At 45.9% G+C, this 20501-nt stretch overlaps 2 protein-coding genes across 3 annotated transcripts in view; one reads left to right on the top strand and one right to left on the bottom strand.

Annotated features, from left to right (window-relative positions):
• The window catches only part of SHCBP1L (SHC binding and spindle associated 1 like), a 42641-nt gene extending 25770 nt beyond the window's left edge, over nt 1–16871 (top strand). Inside the window, exons 8-10 of the mRNA XM_066595007.1 lie at nt 5694–5944; nt 7937–8062; nt 16385–16871. Coding sequence (XP_066451104.1) covers nt 5694–5944; nt 7937–8062; nt 16385–16621 — 614 coding nt within the window. The 3' untranslated portion in view covers nt 16622–16871. The remainder of the gene's footprint in view (nt 1–5693; nt 5945–7936; nt 8063–16384) is intronic.
• A 2603-nt stretch (nt 16872–19474) lies between these two features.
• The window catches only part of DHX9 (DExH-box helicase 9), a 35593-nt gene continuing 34566 nt past the window's right edge, over nt 19475–20501 (bottom strand). For both annotated transcript variants that reach the window (XM_066597446.1, XM_066597447.1), the window contains one exon: nt 19475–20024. In XM_066597446.1, the coding sequence (XP_066453543.1) occupies nt 19661–20024 (364 nt within the window). In that variant the 3' untranslated portion in view covers nt 19475–19660. The remainder of the gene's footprint in view (nt 20025–20501) is intronic.

Below are 20501 nucleotides of genomic sequence, written 5' to 3'. Positions count from 1 at the left end.
CACTGTGCAAAAGTTTTAGGCAGGCGTGGAAAACTTTTGCAATGGGAGGGGCGGAGCTAAGCTCTGTTATGTAGCTCTGCCCCTGTCCCACCCCTCCCACTGCAAATAGTGGCAAAGGGCTTAGAGAAGGTGGGAGCTCAGTGCACTGCTCCCGGCTCTTCCAGCCTCCTTCCCCTGCAGAGGGGGACGCCGTATATCGGCCGGGCTTAAAACCCAGCCGATATACGGTCGTCTGAATGCGCCCTGAGAATGCTTTCAGAAATAGCTTATTTTTAACTACACTTCTATCTAAGGGGTTTTCCAGACAAGCTCACTGCACAAGTTTCTCAGACCAATTTTGCACTTGCCAGTATGAATTCAGCCTAAGGCCTCATGTCCACGGGCCCGCACGGTTTTTCCCGTGCAGAATCCTGCAGCGGATCCCACGGGGCCCGCAGACATGAGGCCAATTAATACAATATACTTACCTGTATGGACGCTGCGGGTCTCTCCTCCGCGCAGGCTGGATCTTTTTTCTGCATGGCGGATGTGCTCAGAACGCTGGCAGCATGCCGTCTTTTTTTTTTTCCTTTTTTTTTAAACTCCTGTTTTCCTGCGGCACAAACGCAAGGTCAGCTGTCAGTGTCAATAGAAACCGTGGAAGCCATCCGTGCGGGAAAACCGCACAAAATGGAGCATGCTGCGGGTGTTTTCCCGCACGCAAGAATAAAATGACATCTACAGGTATTTAATTACTTGCAGGTGCCCTATGATTCCCTTTTGGCACGAATCGAATGCACAGAAGACATGCGCAATTTTTTAAAGTTGTATTTTTGTTGTGGACATCGGGCCTAAAGCTACATGCTGTGTTCTTTTTTTTGTTCGCTTATTATGCAATGCTTGCACGCAAATGTGAGCAAAAAAAGCATAAGGCAATGTATTTGATTGCTTGCGAATTACCGTGTGTCACACGTGCATACTCGCACACGTAATACGTAGTAATCTTACGCTCGTGTGAGCCCGGCCTAAGGGTGCTATTACTGAGATGTCCAGGTGCCAGCTGTAGTCAGTGTAGCTCTTCCTGCATTTTGCAAGGCAGTAACGCTGCTGTGTAATTGCAGTCTAAGCTGCTGGTATTTGAGTTTTCCTGACTATTGCCAGGCAGCACATGCTGAGAAAACAGAAGAGCTAGAGCTTGTCCAATAGCGCCCTTAGGGCTTATTCAGATGGACGTATATCGGTCAGGTTTTCATGCCCGGCCGATATACGCTGCCCCTCTCTACAAGGGCAGGAGGTGGGACAGGACGGAAGTTAGTGCACTTAGCTCCCTCCTCTCTTCGCCCCTCGCCACTGTTTGCAATGGGAGGGGTGGGGATGAAGCTAAGTTGCACCCCCATCCCGCCCTCTCCCATTGCAAACTGTGGTGAGGGGTGGAGAGGGGGCGGGATCTCAGTGTACTAGCTCCCTTCCCATCTCGCTTCCTCTCTTTGCAGAGGGGGGCAGCGTATATCGGTTGGACGTGAAATAGTAGTACATGTTGTGATTTTTTATTTTTTTTCACTCAGACTACTCAATTAAAAAAAAAACTCATGTGTATACACTCATTCAAATTAATGTGTTGTATATCCATCCGATTACATTCCCCCTCCCTCCCCCCATTGACTTTTATGGGGACTTCTGGTATGCCAATACACAAAATATAGAATGGGTTATGTTTTTTTTTGCATGACTGAAAGCACATACAGAATATGGAAATGTGAAATCAATGGGTTCTACTCACTGCATATTGTGCGTGCAAATGCGTTAGTGCATATAAGCCCTAACTGTGGTTTAACAAAATGATGCTGATGCACTACAATGATATTCTTGGGAGTGGGTCTGACAGTACAGTATATAAGTGTAGAAGGAGGTAGTCGTGTGCATGAAAATGTTCGTGTAGGAAAAAATGTGTTTTAAAATGTATGAGAGAATGAATTCAAACTTTTTTAATCTTTAAAAACCATAAAGGATTGACCAGAGGGATGGGAAGCAGACACTACCTACATGGGTAAAATGCAGTGCTAATATGTGAGTTGGGACTTTCCAATCTGTTTTCCTTGCTGAAGTGACTTGCAAAACATGTCCAACTGGGAGCTGGGCATTCTTGCACCATCTGCTGTAACATAATGGTGCCGTAGTAGGGTTTTAAAATAAATTAATAGTAAAGATCATGCAGTCATCTTTTTAAGTGACTAGATTTGCCTGCGCACAAACTGATTTACATTGCAGAATCCGCGTCATCCGCACTGCCAATATGCAGCAAGTACCGTTCGTTACATCTTATGGAAAAGTGCTTCTTCCTGCACACTCGCAAAATCGAATTGCGATTCCTGTGAGCAGAGGAAAAATTGCAGCATGTTCTATTTTAGTGTGGATTCCGCACAGACGCCTTCCATTAAAGTCAATGGAACAAGTCCGACCCGCGGCCCTTCCACATTTGACGTCGCAGAAAGGTCGCAGATTCTGTTTCATCACCTAGCGGAAAAAAAAAAGATTTGAAAAAAAATCTGTACTGCGCATGTCTGACAGCGAACTGTCCAGACTATCCGCAGTACAGATAAAAACAGGTACGTGCGGATGCCAGCCGGGCAGAGAGATGGATTTCACTGTGGGCTCCCGCACGTGGAATCCGACCCATTCGTGTGCAGGTGGCCTTACTGTAATTTATGTCAAAACTGTTGCACCTTGGAAGCTTTCATTCAACATCGGTAAAATGTTTACTAGCATAACAGAAAACACAACTAGAGATGTTTTATAAGATTTACAAAGTCTGTTGGGAGTTTTACAGCTTTCATGTATTTGCAATTATGTGTACTTTCTGTTTAAGAATTCTGTGCAGTGGTGTCAAAATTAGTATGGGAAAGAGACACTAATTCCTGGTTCAATGAAATTTGGATATCACAAGGCTGCTGATATAACAAGAACGTGGCTTGCATCCAAAAGTTAAACTAACTTTTGAATGCAATCATATTCCATAAAGATTGTAGCGGGAAACCATACAGACATGATCCGACAACTTATCCACTTGGTTTTAGATTGTTTCTTTAGCAGTGTAACTGACAATGGGAAATGTCATTGAAAATAGTTTTGTTGTGTTAACAGCCAGTAATTCTTGCATATTTTAGAGTGTGGTTTCTTTTTTTTGCTATTAACCAGTCATTTGATTCTTCCTCTGTAGAAATGTGATTTGTGTATCAACCAAGGCTGTAACTTTTTTCTGTCAGGATTGAAACGCAAATTTTTTAGGGCCTAGTATTTAATCTCTATAAGATTGCAGTGTTTGCTTCACCATATAACTGCACATCAAAATTATTTAAAGAGTAAATTACTTTCAACTAAGTTTTGACATGTCATAGAGACATGTCAAAAGTATTGATCAGTGGAGGCCCCGCTGCTGAGATCCCCTTTGATCGCTAGAATCAGGGAGCTGCATTGCTAACCTTAGCTCTATGCCCCGCTGGCTATCTTTGCTGCTTTTCGGCTGCTTCCAACAACTGAAGACGGCCCTCTTAGAGGTGTATGGAAAGCGGTATACAGCTCTATGAGGTCACCTACCTGCAAAGATAGCTGAGGGGCTAGTTAAGTTTACCTCAAGTCATTAACCCCTTAACGACTGCCCAAACATCATTTGACGGCAGATGTTAAGGGGCTTTATTGTGCAGCGCCGTCTTTTGGTGGCACTGCGTTAGAAGCCTGGTCCGGGTCAGCTGTGTCGGGGGGAGCTGTTGTTCAGCTGTTGGAAGCCTTGTGTTTAACCTTTTACATGCTGCGGTCAGTGTGACCATAGCATGTAAAAGGCTGACAGAGCTCCCTCTATCACCCATCGGAACCCTGTCATGTGATCGCAGGGTTCTGATGGGTTGCAATGGCACAGATACAGCCTTGGATACAGCCTCTGAGTCTGCCAGTTACGGTGGCTTATGAGGCTCAGTGCTATTCTGAAGTGTATTATGAGAATGAAAAAAAAATGCTTATAATCAAGTCCCCTAGTGGGACAAAAATGAAATAAAAAAATAAAAACATCAAAACCCTGCCCCCCCTTTTTTTTACCTAGAAAATCACACATGTGGTATCTCTTCATTCGTAGTTAACCCGAGAAAAAAGTTAGTACATTATTTAACCCACACATTGCACACCATTAAACATGGTGAAAATAACTGATTTTGCCTATCTAGCCTTACAGAAAGCAGAATAGAAAGTGATTATAGATGAGCGAGTATACTCGGTAAAGGCAATTGCTCGAGCGAGCATTGCCTTTATCGAGTACCTGCCCGCTCGATATGAAAGGTTTGGGTGCCGGCGGCGGGCAGGGAGCTGCGGGGGAGAGCGGAATGGAGGGGAGATCTCTCTCTCCCTCTCTCCCCCCCGCTCCCTCCTGCTGACAGCCGCTACTCACCGCTCCCCCGCGCCGGCACCTGAACCTTTCATCTCGAGCGGGCAGGTACTCGATAAAGGCAATGCTCGCTCGAGCAATTGCCTTTACCGAGTATACTCGCTCATCTCTAAAAGTGATCAAAATGTCACATGGATCAACAAATGGTACCATTAAAGCCATTTTCACTTAGCTGAGAAAATCGTGCGAGAGGCATATCCTATCTTTGCACATGTCCTCAGATCTCCCATTGTTTTCAATGGGGCCGGCGGCAGCATCGCACCACGCGCTAGGTGCAGGTGGTGCAATTGAAGGTTTCACCATTGAAAACAATTGGAGAAACTCTGCGATCCTCCACCGTGACTAACAAAAGCGCCAGAGGATCACTACTTCCCCAAAATGATGCAAGGTGGTTTTGAGATAAAAATGCCTTGCATCCGTGGGAAAATCGCATGTTGAAGAATGTGATATTTGGCTGTGATTCTCAGCCCAATATTGCACTCGCCTGTGTGAAGTGCCTGAAAAGTACAACTCGTCCTGTTAAAAAAAAAATCCTTACACAGTACTGTTGACAAAAAATAAAGAAAAATGTTAGGTGTATTTGAATGCAGTGATAAACAAATCTATATTTTTTTTAAGTTGCAAAAAAAACTATTTAAATTAGTGACGAAGCCTGTTTGCGCCTTTTTGGAAATCTGACATGTGTCACTTTGACATAGAATAAAGGCCGTCGCTCATCGTTGTCTTTGAACGTGCTGAAAGACAACAATTAGCCTTATCATGGATTCACACCGGGATACAGCTGATACTATTGTTTCTGCTGTATCCTGCTCCCTGATGACAGGCGGGGTATGAAGAACAGAGCGGTCCAGCTCTGTTCTCCATACCCGGCACGGAACACTCGGCTATATAACTTTTTTTTAACGTTTACGTCATCGCTATTATCCATTGGATAACGGCGATTACGTGACCAGGAACCACTCATCGCAGCCCCCCATGACATCTCCTCATGCCTTCTATTTACTTCAAGGTGGGATCCGCAGAAAAATTGAGCATGCTGCAGATTTTTTTTTTCTCCCATGCGTGCCATCCGCAAATTGGGAAAATCACATCTGCAGGTATTTAATTAAGTGCGGATGACCAATGATTCTTTATGGGCTGATTGAGCTGCGGATCGCACACGCAGGTTATTCAGTTATGCCCGTGGACATGAGGCCTAATACCTGCTTTTTGTTTATGTATAAATGACAAAGAACTGTTTTACCACAATTGTTTTAAAGTCATTTTTGGCAATCTTTTAAAGGCATCGGGAAGAAAGAAGAAATAATAATTACTTCACATCCTTCAAGTGATAATTTTGTTGTCTCCAGAGCAGAAAATCTAAAAATCATTAATCTCACACTAAGACAGAAAGGGACAGTTGATGGCATAGTAGTTGTGGAATCTGGTCATTTGATTCTTCAAGAGTGTGATCTCCAGTGTGACGGGACCGGAATTTGTGTTCTTACAGGAGCAGCTTTATCCATGAAAGATTGTGAAATAAGTGGCTCGCAGGTAAGCTATGCAGACTTCAGTTTAACCCCTTCACGACCAGGGACGTAAGAGTACGTCCTGGAGCTTCAGGGTATGTATGAATAGAGGTCGCGGGGTGACCTCTCTTCATACAGCACGGGCGTCAGCTGTTTATTACAGCTGACACCCGCGGGCAATGGCCGCGATCGGCCGTTCAGCCAATTGCGGCTATTAACCCTTTAAATGCCGCTGTCAATTCTGACAACCACGGGACGTCTTATGCTATATTTCCTGAGGATGACCTCCTCATTGGCATGGGCCTCAGCACTCGTGCTCTTCTGCCTGACAGCGACATTTAAATCCCCCGAACAATGTTTCGGGGTCCCGCACGGTCCCCCCTGCGGTCAGATCGGGGGAGCCGTGCAGGTGTCATGGCAGCCGGGGGCCTTTTGAAAGGCCCCAGGGCTGCCTTAGCAGACTGCCTATCAAGCCATCCCCGTGGGGTGGCTTGATAGACTGCCTGTCAAATGGCAGTATGACGTAATGCTATAGCATTACATCATACTGCAGGAGCGATCAAAGCATCACTGGTTGTAGTCCCCCACAGGGACTTTAAAGTAAAATAAAAATCAATAAAGTTTTATTAATTGTAAAAAAAAATAAAAAAAAATTAAAGTTTAAATCACCCCCCTTTTGCCATATCTATTATTAAAAAATCTAAATCATAAAATAAAAATACATATTTGGTATCGCCGCGTCCGTAGAAGCACAGTCTATCAAAGTAGCACATTATTTTTCCCGCACGGTGAATGTAGTCCGAAAAAACCCAAAAAAACAGAAATGCACTTTTTCAGTTACCCTGTCTCCCAGAAAAAACGCAATAAATACTATCGGAAACTACAGGACATCCCACAAAAAATGAGCCCTCGCACAACTATGTCGACAGAAAAATAAAAAAGTTATTGTGCGCAGAAGATGACTGCAGAAAATAATTTTAAAAAATTAAATGTCTTTGAAAAAAAAATAGTACAGTAAAAAAAAAACTCTATTCTATGGGTCAGTACAATTACTACGATACCAAACTTGTAAAGTTATCATGTAATTTTTGTTGCAATTTGTGCGTCGTAGAAACAAGACGCACTGAAAGATGGTGGAATGTTGGTTTTTTTTTTCATTTTATTCCACTCAGAATTGTTTTAAAGTTTTTTGGTACATTATATGGTACAGTAAATGGCACATTTAAAAATACAACTCGTCCCGCAAAAAACAAGCCCTCATGCAGCGACGTCGATGGATAAATAAGGGAGTTACAATTTTTTTAAAGGGGGGAGGAAAAAACGAAAATGGAAAAAGAAAAAGGGGCTGCGTCATTAAGTGGTTAAAGGGGTTTTCCCACCTCACTGACGGCTGAAATGGGAATACGTGTCTGTATGCACTCGCCATATAGCCAGAATTACGGAAATTCTGCTTCTGTAATTCCCGTAGAAGTGAATGGGAGTTATAGAAACCATTTTACAGCAGGCTACACTATCTCTGCTACAGAAACATCAATTAGGGCTCCTCCCCACGGACGGATTTCCGCCACGTTGCCCGCAGCTATTAGGTTCTATTGAACCTAATAGCTCAATGCTCACGGTGCGGAATTCCATTGCGGAATTCCGCACCGTGAAATCTCCCGTCCTCACCCGCGGCATGCTCTATTTGCCGCGGGTGTACACGCAGACGGCTTCCATTGCAGTCAATGGAAGCCGTCCGTCACGCTATCTTCTGCTGTAGCACACAGCAGAAGATAGCGTAAAACTGCTTCCCCGCCCACCACCAGCCGCGTCATATGCTGTGGGCGTGTCATATGACGCGGCCGGTGCTTCACATGACGCTGTAGCGCGTCACGCGCTCTATTGCGCATGCGCGCCGAAGCGTCATGTGGGGCAGAAGACTCCGGATCCGGAGGTAAGTATTGGGGTCTCTGGGGGGCGCCGTGACGGGCTCCACCGCGGATACATCTCTTAATTGTAGAAATGTTTTCATTTTTAGGGAGCAGGTATTGAATTATACCCAGGCAGTGGCGCCATACTCGAGGGAAATAAGATTCACAACTGTAATAACTTCAGATGTACAGACGGCCTAGGAAGCATCCAAGGAGGCGGAATTAAAATAAAAGTAAGATTACACACAGCAGTTGATATTTCATAATATCTAGTTACTGAGACTCTGTTCATATCTGTGTCGGGATTTTGGCACATTCAATGGGAAATACAGTTATGCATGCAACATCATTTTTCTTGTTTAAAAAAAAAAAAAAAAAAAGACAATTTTATTAAGTCAGTGAGATATGTTGGGTGATGGATCCAGCAGACTGAACAGTGCCTAAGTCCATGTTTACACTAGCGATTTTTTTTTTCATGCAAATTTTGCGAGATGCACAAAACTTGCACAAAAGTAGAACCTATTATTTTAAATGGCTCTATTTACATGTGCGATTTATTTATGTATTTAATTTTTCTCTCAGTAATGCTACGATTGCAGCTTGTCCTATTTTTCTTTGATTCCGCAGAAAACTTGTCTTATTAATTCCTGTTGGCAAAATAAAAAAGCGCATCACACTCACAAGTACATGTGTGCGCGATGCAGTTTTAAAAAATGTTTCTATTGAAAAAAGTTGCGATTTTTATGTGCATGGAAATCGCATGTACTGCTATAACGGTGTGTTTTCCTATCAAAACGCATCACACTCGCAAGCAAAAATAGGATTTCTCGTCTATATGATTGAGGATCACAGCAAGACCTTAGGTATAGCTTCTGCCACTAGGAGGCGACACTAAGCATAAAAGTGTTAACTCCTCTTACTAGCTATACACCTCCTGCAGGCATCCAGCTAGCTCAGTTTTAGCTTAGTGTCTGCAGGAGGCAGAAATGTTTAGAGTAGATTTCCAAGGAAGATTTGTGGGAATACGGAGAGGCAGGGCTTTTTCCTGTCCTCCCACGAGAAGGGCGAACAGTACGGTGTCTCCACTGTGCTGTTTACGCCCGACCCAAAGAAGCAAAGGTGGCTCAATCACGCCTGTGTGCAATAGATCGCTGCCCGCCAGCCTTGGTGTTTCACTCCCTGCACCAACTCACATCCTCTGTGACCGCAAGTGCGGTGGGGAACACTGCTGGAGATGGAGGCTGTGCCGAACATAGAACACGGCCGGAAATGGATCTCTCGTCAGGATCTTCTGAAAGAGGGGTAAGTATAATCCTCTCTTTCTGTTACCTCTCATCTCTCACTCCCCCCTGCAGGAGGTGGCGGCGCAGTTAGTGCTCCGCTGCCGGCGGCGTCACTCTAGTTCCTGGCTTTTCGGGCCTACCAGGCCTGCTGGGTTTTGCAGCCGCTGTGGCACGTTCAGCGGCCCCTGAGGTGATGGGTCACCGTGAAAATTGCAGCCAGAGGCAGTGCAACCCGCGGTGGCTTGCGTCGGATGCTACAGCTAAAAATTTAGCCCTCGGCTTTTCGGGCCTATTAGACCTGCCCTCTTCACAGCCAGTGTGGCACGGTCTGGGACCCATGCGGCGGCAGGGGCCTCCATGGGCATAGCAGGCAGCAGCGGCACAGTCCGCGGGCCGCGCCTAAAAATCTGGCCCCTGACTTTTCGGGCCTACTCCTGTTTTGGAGCCTTGCTAGTGCAGAAAAGCGCCCCCCCCCCCCCCCCCCCCCCGCATGCCAGAGGTGGGGGCCGGTTTCTATAAATTGAGGTCCCGGTTTGGGCCTATTGCATGAGAGGGCCTGTCTAGGGGAGCACGTGAACTCTGGAAGGAGAGCCCTCCATCTCTCCTCCCATATGCCGGTGCTGGATAGTGGTTTTTCTTTTTTGTATGGCGCTGTGACCTAGGTGTCGCACGGCGGTTAGTGACAGTGTGAATCTGTTTTTCCTGAGATCTCTGCTACCTTCCATACTGGAAAGAGTACTTGCACGTGCTCCGGACTGGGTGGAGTCTTACCTAACGGCTAGCTCCCCTGTTGCCCCTCCTGCAGTTACCTGCAGGCAGCCTAGCGCAGTGTCTGAGTCCAGGATGACACACGGGCGGGCCAGAGCCACATACCATGTGTGCTCTCGCTACAATATGAGATATACACCCAGCCAGAGACTATCTCGTGTTACGAACAGCAGTGTTCAAACTGGTTATCAGCAGTACTCCGGGCTGCCTGAGACCTGTGGTACCTTCCATATGGAAATAGTACTGTACACGCTTTGGAACCTCCTGCAGTCCCCTGCAGGCAGCCTTAGCGCAGGGTCAAAGTCCTGGATGATGTGGACAGGGGCAGGCCAAAGCCACATACTATGTGCGTTCTCGCTACAGTATGAGATTTACATCCAGACCGAAAATATCTTGTCTTACGAATAACCTTGTTCGAACCGGTGGTCAGCATTACTCTGGGCTTGCTGAGACATGTGGCACCTTCCATGTGACAAGAGTACTATGCACAGGAACTCTGCGGACTCATCGCTCCTCATCTCCGATATGGAATAGGTGAGCCTAACCCAACGGCTATCTCCCCTATGGTGAGTCGCCTGCAGTTCCTTGCAGGCAGCTTCACGCAATCTCCATTTACAGGAGTGGCGCAGGCTGGGGCTGTCCAGAGCTGCATGATACTGTGCGCTCTCACCACAATACGAGATTGACGTCCAGTCACAAATTGTCCCGTTGGACGAACACCCTCGTTCTGACTACTTATAGTGGTAGGTCTCGATTTCCATCCTCCGGCAGGTACTGACTCCCCTCCAGTTAGCTCTATTAGACGCTGAACACTATGGGTCTGATCCCTCTCCAAGCGGTTTCGAAACCAAAACAGCATGTACTGCTTTCTAGAACGACGGGACAGCTATTTCCGTCAGCTGTGGCTCATGGCGTCTGTGATGCAGGGATGTGATCTGTTGGGAAGGAATCCCATGCAAAGCCGAATTTGGCTGCGTAACAGGCCACAAATTTTCCTGTATTGTGGATGGCCGGACTGTTGCCGTAAGGAGTACTCTGTAATTCAGAATGGTCTTCATCTACACTCCTTGAGCGGTTTCCACGGATTCTTCCTACGCAGGTACAATGCATAGGGTTCTGGTCCAACTTTGGAGCCTGTCCAACTGCTTCACTAAGCCGAGGAGTTGGAGTGTCATGCATCCTCTGGTGTCCCATTAGATGTAAGTCAATTCGCTCTAAGGCTGAAGCGCTTTCCTTTAGGTGGGTGCATTTGCATTAGCAGAAGATTCGCTGGGGTTCTTCAGCAACTATGCTTTGACCAGGTCATTTTTATTCCTCGCGGGACAAATCATATGTATGTTAGCAACTAATCTTCCTATCTACAGCGAGTTCTTACTTTGGCCGTCTCTGACGGCCATGGACTCCGTCTCTGGAGTTACTGGCCCTTGGGTTATTATCTCTGGACGCAAATGCCATTTTTCACGGTCTTCTCGTTTGGCGCAGGCCCTGTACAACCAGTATGGCGGGGAAGACACTGGTGGTGTGAGTTTTCTGCTCAGCACAGATCTGGTTCAGTTTTTGGACTTCGCCACATACAGCGCCAGCCGATAACCAGAGCGTTTCAAACAGACGGATCCGGAAACATACAGCGCTCCTCCTGCACAATTTCCTTCTGCATTGTTGCTTGTAGGAGGCTGTGGAACAGTAAACGCTTATACTGCTTTCAATTCTTTGCGCTCGCCCCTCCCTACTCCTGATGGTTCTACGGCAAGATTCACGTATTGTGTGATATTGCCATAACATCAACCTTTCTAGTGCTTCATTAGAGTCATGCGCTTGCTCGGACATCTTGGAAACGGCAACCCTAGTTGTCTACCCGAAGATGCATGCTGTGGACAATGTCATAGTTTCAGTGGGCTGCTTCTGGCAAGATGTCTGGCAGGGACGGGCTGAAGAACCTCTTGGTGCAAGTCCTTTTTACCCTACAGCTACCAAGACAACCAACGTCACGTGTGGGTTGTTGGTATACATGGCATCAGGGCCATGCCACGTTTCAGCTGTGCGGCCTTGGGCCGGACAGCGGTTGCCGATGTTCTACCTACCCCACATTCTGACGGCAGTCGGCTGTATCAAGACAGTCGACTTGGGGAAACGTAAGCCTCTCCCCACCAGCTTTCCAACCATGGCCATCGTATGACTCTGACCAGACACGATTGGGAACCCCAATGGGTCTTTTCTTTTTTGGCGTCTCTCCATCTGCTTTATTCTTCATGATGGGACTATGATGGCGTGTTTACAGTCTGGATTTCGGTGCAGGCTGCCATTCAACCAAATCGACAGCTAGAAGGCCCCAGTGCTCTTAAGTTTTCTGCTCCATTGCCACTGATGACACCACAGCTGAGGTCAGCTTGCGTTGGCTAGCAGTCTACCTTCCAAGCAGCAGCCTCTATCAGGCATACTTTTCTACGGTCGTCTTGTCATCAGAACAAGGTCGTTATCCACTTGTTGCATATTCCCTCACGGCAGGTGGTCTCTGGATCCACTTCAATGAAGATTTTGGTCAGCACTGTTATCGATAGCGGCTCGTCTTAGGTCCACGTCGGTCACAGATGGCTCTGTCTGACTGCGCAAGATTACATCAAGTCCCATTCTTCAGTCGCCCTAGCTCTCTGCTCGTCGTCCTGATAACACAAGTTGTGTCTTTGGACTCCGAGGTGGTCTCCTCGTACTAACTCTGCTCTGCGGCAGTACAGGGTTACCGGGCCAAGAACATAATATTATCTGGCCATGTTACTGCACATATTACTCGGACAGCGTGTGCCTCTCGGAAGCTCTCTCCCGGTGGATGGATGGTACCATTTCTCGAGCACTTTCTGCTAGATCTCTGAGCATGCTGGCTGCCGTTAACGCTAGTCGCAGTTTAAGAGCTGATTACGCTTTGTTATACATGCGGCTTCTTATATTTTCCCACCCCCTTGGGTACTACTCTGGAACGTCTCAAGGTCTTGCTGTGCCCCCCAATGATATGGACGAGAAAACAGGATTTTTGGTATAACTTACCGTAAAATCACTTTCTCGTCACGTTCATTGGGGAACACAGCACCTACCCAGTCTGGTATTAGGACTGTAACATGTACTCCTCTTCTTTGGAGTGTCCTCAGTGCAGTCCCACATGATGGTTGAATGGGTTACAGTTCTTGAGCATTGTTATTAACTATTGTTGCCTTATCCTACTGGCTGCTCCTACTGCTTGCATACAAACTGAACTAGCTGGATACCTGCAGGAAGGGTATAGCTAGTAGGAGGAGTTAACACTTTTTTATGCTTAACGTCGCCTCCTAGTAGCAGAAGCTATACTCAAGGTCTTGCTGTGTCCCCCAATGAACATGATGCGAAAGAGATTTTACAGTAAGTTAAACCCAAAATCCTGTTTTTCGTTACTGTAAAATCTCTTTCTTGTCACATTCATTGGGGGGACACAGTAGACCTTGGGTATAGCTTCTGCTACTAGGAGGTTAGCACTAAGTGAAGAAAGAGTTAGTCCCTCCTGCCAGCTATACCCCTCCTACATGCACTGAGCTAAATCAGTTTGTACATAAGCAGTAGGAGAGGAGAAATTAAACGCATGCAGTCAAGCAATACAGACCATACACGGAAAACAATATTTCTAGGTAAAAAATATGCCTGATTGAGGGAAAACATTTAAGAAATGCCACCAGTGCTAGCAAAGAGTAAACGCCTGGACGGGTGCTATGTCCCCTAATTTACGTTTATGATGATAAAAGGGTTTTATGGTAAATAACAAAAATCCTGTTTTTAGGTCTATGCCATTGGGGGACACAGGAGACCTTTGGATGTTCCAAATCAGTACCCAAGAGGGTGGGACAAAGAAGAAAAAAAAGTTGGTGTGGTCAGTGTGTTGTTTCTAGTGGGTGCTAGTAAGTGATGATTTTGGTAGGACATAGAGATAATGATGGCTGGCAAGCATCCTCAGCACTAGGAAGGCAGAAGAATTTGCAGATACTGAAGAAAGCACATGCAAATTTAGTAGGATGGTAATAATGAGGGAGGGTGCTGCCCTTGTCCTTGAAAAGGTACACCCTGCTGTAAACAGATATGGACAGACTAGCTGGCAGTAGGTACAGTCAGAGCCATGCTTGCCAAAGACGACTGTTTTGTGTAGGAGCTGGAGTAAAAGGGGTTAAAGAACAGGCTAAAAGGCAAAAGAGGAAAATATTGTGTGTTCTCTGTGTTGCGACTCGCCAAAAAGGCAAACTGCGAGCATGGGTGAACCAATAGTGGGAAAAAAATTCCATCTTGGCCCTCTCCAGAATAGCTGGACCCACGCTATGGGCTGCTCTGTGATTGACAGCTGATGCCCTCCGGATGCATGTCTGACAGGAGAGCTGTAACTTGGGACTAAGTTTGCCACAGTACACTGGATGCCGCTCACATGGCTGAAGCAGGTTTTTTTTTTTATATTTATGCTCGGTTGGCCATTGGGGCAGTTTGTGGTTAAGGGACTACATCGGTCTGGTATCTGAAGGGTACAGAGAAGAACATAGATAATGATCCCAAGGCAGGATACTCATGGAATCTTTCTGTAACTATAGAAGGTAATGACTAGATGTCCTTAGAGAGACATAGTTCCCTTGGCAGATGAACAGCGCCAGAGAAGAACGAGCGTCAGGATACTCCTAGTGTTTGTTCTGTTTCCATTCAGCCAGCACAGCTCCTAGAAGAGGAAGGTGAAGGATGGGGTTGGCTGAGGCATGAATGGCCATTGCATGTATGGGGTTTTTTTTTGTTACACCTTGGCAAGGAGAAATGTAGTGCATTGACACTTTCCACACTGCGGACGATGGCAATTATAAAGGTGAAAAGTGTGACTAAAGCTTGTAGAAGTGCTGAAGCTGAATATGGGGAAATGTACAGGCTTCCGGATTACTTATTATTGTAATAGACAACTAACTCCTTCTATAGAAAGGCTACTTAGTGTGGTTGGTGCACTGCATAGTAAGAGAGTGCATAACTCACTAGGTAGACCTAACAACTGGAAGGGTGTCAAGAATCGGCCTCAGCGTTATCCAGACAAGGGATAGAAGTCTCATCTCAGGATTTCCTCAAGATTGCACAGGTAATGTAATTATTGTTGGTGCCTCAGCCATTGTCACAGGCGTTCTTACTGTAGGCCTATAAACATGACCTATTGGGGGTCCCTGAGGTCTGGAGTTGGGAAACGCTGGTCTAAAGCATGCTTAGAGCTTTAGACTTGAAATCAGGGTGTCTTATCACACTGTGCATCCTCAGATGATGTTACCAAGATTTCTTAGAATCTGCCAGAAGCGGAGAAACTTTAGATGCTAGCAGTTTAACCACGTACATGCGCCAGTCAATAGCAACTGCAGTATGTACGTAGATCATAGGGGGAATGGGGCACTTTGTCACTCATCAGCACCCTGCAGTGCGATTGCAAGACACCCATAGGTCCCCTCACAGTTGGTGTGTTCTTATAAGAAAATTAGAAGATATGTCAGTATTCTACAAATTCCCAGAATGTAAAGTCGAATAGGAGTATTCGACCAGGCAAACAAAATAAAAACACAATCCCATCCAGGCTACATAGAACAATTTCTTTTTGGAGCTATGTGTTTACCTTGGAAACAAGTCACATGGCAGCAGTCTGTTCAGCATTTTACAAGGAATGGGTCCAAAATACAGAAGAGTTCCAAAAGTTTCCATATAGATTCCATTTCTGCTTTTAGCTTACAACTACTGATGTTAAATAATGACCTGAATACTGCCCTCTGAATGCAGCTTAGTCTGCAGCTACGGGACCGCATGTATCTGTAGTACTTACACCCAGTAGTGAGATAGACATTCGAGGTATAGTGCACACTCAAGATTGCTCACATCAGTGAAGAAGGCCTCTTGCATGCATGACCACCTTAAAGCGAAGCTGTCAGATGACTTATGCCATCTAGTCTGCTCAGTATACATAAAAGAGAACTTACAAGGTTTTTCCACTTTAAAGTTGAGTGTGCAACAGAAACTCCTAACAGAGCCTGTGACCGGTATGAAAGTGGCATTACCTAGTCAACACAGGCTGAGTGGCTGAAATCATAGTGTGCGCAGTGAAGGTTGTTAATCGCTGGGTGTGGGAGAGGTAATCGGGAGTCCTGTTGGAATTTTGCTTAAAAATCCTGCGTAAAGTCATATAAACCTGATTATATATTATGGAGTTCAGCTTCTCTCTAAGTCTACTCTGATTGCCATTGACCACACGCTGGAGATCAACCAACTCAAGTGAGCAAGTAGTACAAACGTAGTATTCAAATGATGGGAATTCATGTTAAAAGCTCAAGTCCACTTTCAGAGATTTGCTGCACGTTCCTACTTTTCCAGCAAGTATTGTCATAGATGAGAACGTGCTGTCAGACGCTGGGCTATGGCAGTATAAATCATATGCGGACATCAGAGAAAGTTGTGCTTCAAGATCTTTTAATATTATTTCTTCTGAAAAAGGTCATTCCTGCACCAGTAGTGAAGCTGACTAATAACCACATATACAACAACAAGGGGCATGGTATTACAATTGTACAGCCCGAGAGGAGATTGGTTAATACGCTGGAAGATGCAGGTGCTGGAGACAAGAAGGAAGAAGACGTGCTGACAGCAGCTATAGAAAGTCTCAGCCTGGACGTTGGCAGTAACAAACTAGAAGAGAACTCACTGGGAAATGTTGGAACAGTCTTGACATAGAAGCACATAGTGGAATGCTGAAGGGAGTTAACAGTTTAAAAAGTTTAACATGAGTTTACGTTTGATACACAACAGTTTGTTACAAATCATTCAGTTATTTATCCAAACGTGTCTCTTGGAATGTTGTAAAGCATTTCATCTTTGCCACTTTGGTTTGTTCCATAAGGCCTCATGTCCACGGGGAAATTAAGAATTAAAATCCGGAGCGTTTTTCCCGCACGCGGATCCGTGCCCCATAGGGATGCATTAGACACCCGCAGGTAGTTAAATACCTGCGGATGTCATTTTTCTCTACAGGTGCGGGTCCCGCGTGCAGGAAAAAATCCAGACATGCTCCATTTTAGTGCGGGTCTCCCACGGGGACGGCTCTCGCAGGCTTCTATTGAAGCCGTCTGGATCCGCGCCTGAATTAAACTCATCTGCTCCGGACGGTACGGGTCTTTCCTCCTTCGCGGCCTGATCTTCCTTCTTCGCGGCCAGATCTTCTTTCTTTGGCCCGGCGGATGTGCCCGGTGCATGCGCGCGGCACAGCCAGTGTGCCGAGCACATCCGCCGGGCCGAAGAAAGAAGATCCGGCAGCAGCAGGCGAGTTTATTCTTATTTAATGCCTCATGTCTGCGGGGCATTAGGGACCTGCGACGGATTCTCCATGGAGAATTCGTGGCGGGCCTGATTTTTCCTGTGGACATGAGGCCTGAGGGATTAGTTGTTTCAATTATTTTTGTGAATGGAAATTAAAAGAAGCTAGTCTTAACCCTTTCCAATACATTTATTTTTTCTCACCCATTCTCCCCAGCTCCAATAAATTGGAGCTGGGGAGAATGGGTGAGAAAAAAAATGCATTTTCCCTGCACCCTCCTGAACTGACAGTTCAGGAGGGTGCAGGGAGGGACCTGCTTACCTGTCCGGCGTCTTCCGCATTCTCCTTCTGCCTCCCGGCTCGGCGATCATGTGACTGCTGGGGTCAGGTGGCACCTGGCGGTCACATGATCGCCGGGCCGGGAGACAGAAGGAGAATGTGCAAGACGCCGGTCAGGTAAGCAGGTCCTCCCACAGTGCAGGCTCCCGGCTCGGCGTTCATGTGACCGCCGGGGGTCAGGTAACGCTGGCGGTCACATAATCGCCGGCCGGAATCTCTATGCATTACATAGCGCTTATTGAGCGCTATGTAATGTGTAAAGGAGAAGGCAGAAAGGGTTAAAAACCCTTTCTGCCTTCTCCTCGGGGGTCCTCGATGAGGACCAGTGCAGGAGTGCATCTGCACCCGATGTGTCTGACGATCAGGTGCAGATCCACTCCTGCACTGCAGTGTCAGGCCTGCCCCGACATCGGAGCTGTGGAGGGAAATTATGATGTCGGGGCAGGCCCGACATTGGACTGGAAAGGGTTAAAGGTTTTCTTCCCATGAAACATTTCCTGGTTGTTGTAGTTTAAACTTTATACCAACCAGTTTACATGATCTAGTATTAAATACAATGCAGGTATAAATGCTGAGTGCCACATGTCAATTGTGTCAGCTAGCCACATTGTAAAAGTTAGAGCATTCAAAGTTCCTAATTTTATTAATATGAAGGTATTGGCAGCTATTAGCATATTATATATCAGACGAGAAGTGACTGATGTGGCATTTCACTAGAAGTAGTTTGTTAGTTTTAGGGCTTATTTACACGAGCATATATTGGCCGGCGTTTCTACGGCCGGCCAATATACACTTCCATCTGAGGAGTCCCCCCCCCCCTCCCTCCCTCCCTCACCAGGTCTCTGCCTCTCTCCTCCTCTCCGAGCGGTTTGCAATGGGAGTGGGCGGGATGGGGTGGAGCTAAGCTCCCACCTCCTTCCCGCAGCCAGCAATTGGAGTGAGCGGGAGCTTGGATCCGCCCCATCCTGCCACTCCCATTGTAAACGCTGGAGTGAAGGAGAGAGGCAGAGAGCCGGTGAGGGAAGGAACTGCTCAGATCAAAGCGTATTATCAGCCGGCCGATATACACTCATGTAAATAAACCTTTAGGGTTTATTTATCTGAAGCAGATAAGCTGCAGAATTTCCCATGAATGAAAATCTGTTCCTCTGAATGGCATTGTTTTGGCTGCAGGCACATGGATTTCAATAAGCCCCTATTCAGATAGGACAGTTAGAGACATTTCTGCAACAACGCTGCCATGTGTGACTGTATCCTTATAGATGTTATTTAAGAAGTTCTATTCAATACTTAGTAAATGTTATGGACATTAGAAACGTAAAATAATCTTTAAAAGGTTCTATAAATAAAAGAGTTATGGCTACCTTCACATTGCACTTGTCACCGTATGTTTTACCCACAGATGCGAGGCGTTTTTCATGCAAAAATGCTTCACATCACTTCTGGGAAATTGCGATCCTCATAGTGCCCGATTCACACACATTGAAGCATCAGCAATGGGAAACACGACATTGCACTCATGTGCACATCACATGGCATGCAATGTATTTGACTGCTCCGCTGAAAACAATGGGTGATGCGTACAGAAGAACACGAAGAAAAAAAAAGCAGCGCTGTGAGGAGAAAGAATCACGTGTGTATGAAAAAGAATGGAGACCATGTTCGTGCGAGTTTCGCACTCATGTGAATGTAGCCCAACAGTAAAAGCCCAGTTAAAGGGTGGCCTACCAGATTAAGTGGAAAATTAAACAGCAGCTAATTTCTGTAATGATATAAATGATATAATTTATATAACGATATAATTGCACAGCATATTAGTTTAGATATAAAAGGTCTCCAACTGGATGTAGATTACCATCTGCCTAATGCAAAGAATTTTCTTTCATATATAGTGGGTTAAAAAATATAAAGTATTCTGAAATAAGAGACACTAATAAGATTGATAATTTATTAAAAAGTAAGCTAACTTGCCAATCTTTTTATTGGCTACAGTGAAACCATAAAATACAAAAAAAAAGACAATTTTGAACACTACTTGTATGAAGGACTTGTCTGCCGCCTTCAACATGCAGAGAACCTCTCACTGGTAAATTAAGTTTACAACAAAAATCCTAAACTCTTTAGAATCCACCACGTGCCTGGCCCCTGAAGCCGCCGCCACCACCACCGCCGCCGCCGCCTTGATAGTTTCCACCACCTTGTCCTTGGTATCCACCTCTGAATCCACCACCTTGTCCTTGGTATCCACCTCTGTAGCCGCCACCTCCGTAGCCGCCACCACCTTGATTACTGCCCCTGTAGCCACCACGGTAACCTCCACCGTAGCTGCCACCCCTGTAGCCGCCACCTCTGGATCCTCGATAGCCTGATCCTCCATAGCCACCTCCTGAGTTGTAACCACCACGGTAGCCTCCACCTCCTCTGTTACCTTGGTAACCAACATCAAATCGAGCCATCTTAGGTGGACGAGGCCCATCTCCAAATCTGCATACAAAGTACAAAATAAACACATTATACCGGGTTATTACACATGAATTTTCAGATTTAAAACACTCGTAACTCACACTTAATGACACTCGCAATACATACATTTGATATCAATGAAAACAAACTGAAAATGTTTTGTCACACATCAAAAAGGTTTTCCACATCGGAGGCGATCACTGTGAGCCCCTTTGTCACTCGACACACAGAGTCTGCAATGAAGTTCATGCCATACATGCTGTAGCAGAAAAAGATTGACTGATGCAATGGCTTCTGTGAGGTGTACTCCTGGATCATGGTGGGTGGTAAGGGGAGCATGTAGACCAACACTCCTCCAGAAGAGGAAAAAAAAAATCATCACCAGGCGTAAGGTCCGGGGAACATGGAGGCCAAGGATAGAGTTCACCACCTGCACAGCCAATCCTTCTGTTTAGTCGTCACTTATTGAGCTCACATCTCACTTCTAATGACTCCATG

The sequence above is a fragment of the Eleutherodactylus coqui genome, chromosome 3, assembly GCF_035609145.1.
Source record: "Eleutherodactylus coqui strain aEleCoq1 chromosome 3, aEleCoq1.hap1, whole genome shotgun sequence".
Classification (NCBI taxonomy): domain Eukaryota; kingdom Metazoa; phylum Chordata; class Amphibia; order Anura; family Eleutherodactylidae; genus Eleutherodactylus; species Eleutherodactylus coqui.
The sequence above is the reverse complement of the archived record's forward strand: the minus strand, read 5'-3'. Positions and strand labels throughout refer to the sequence as shown.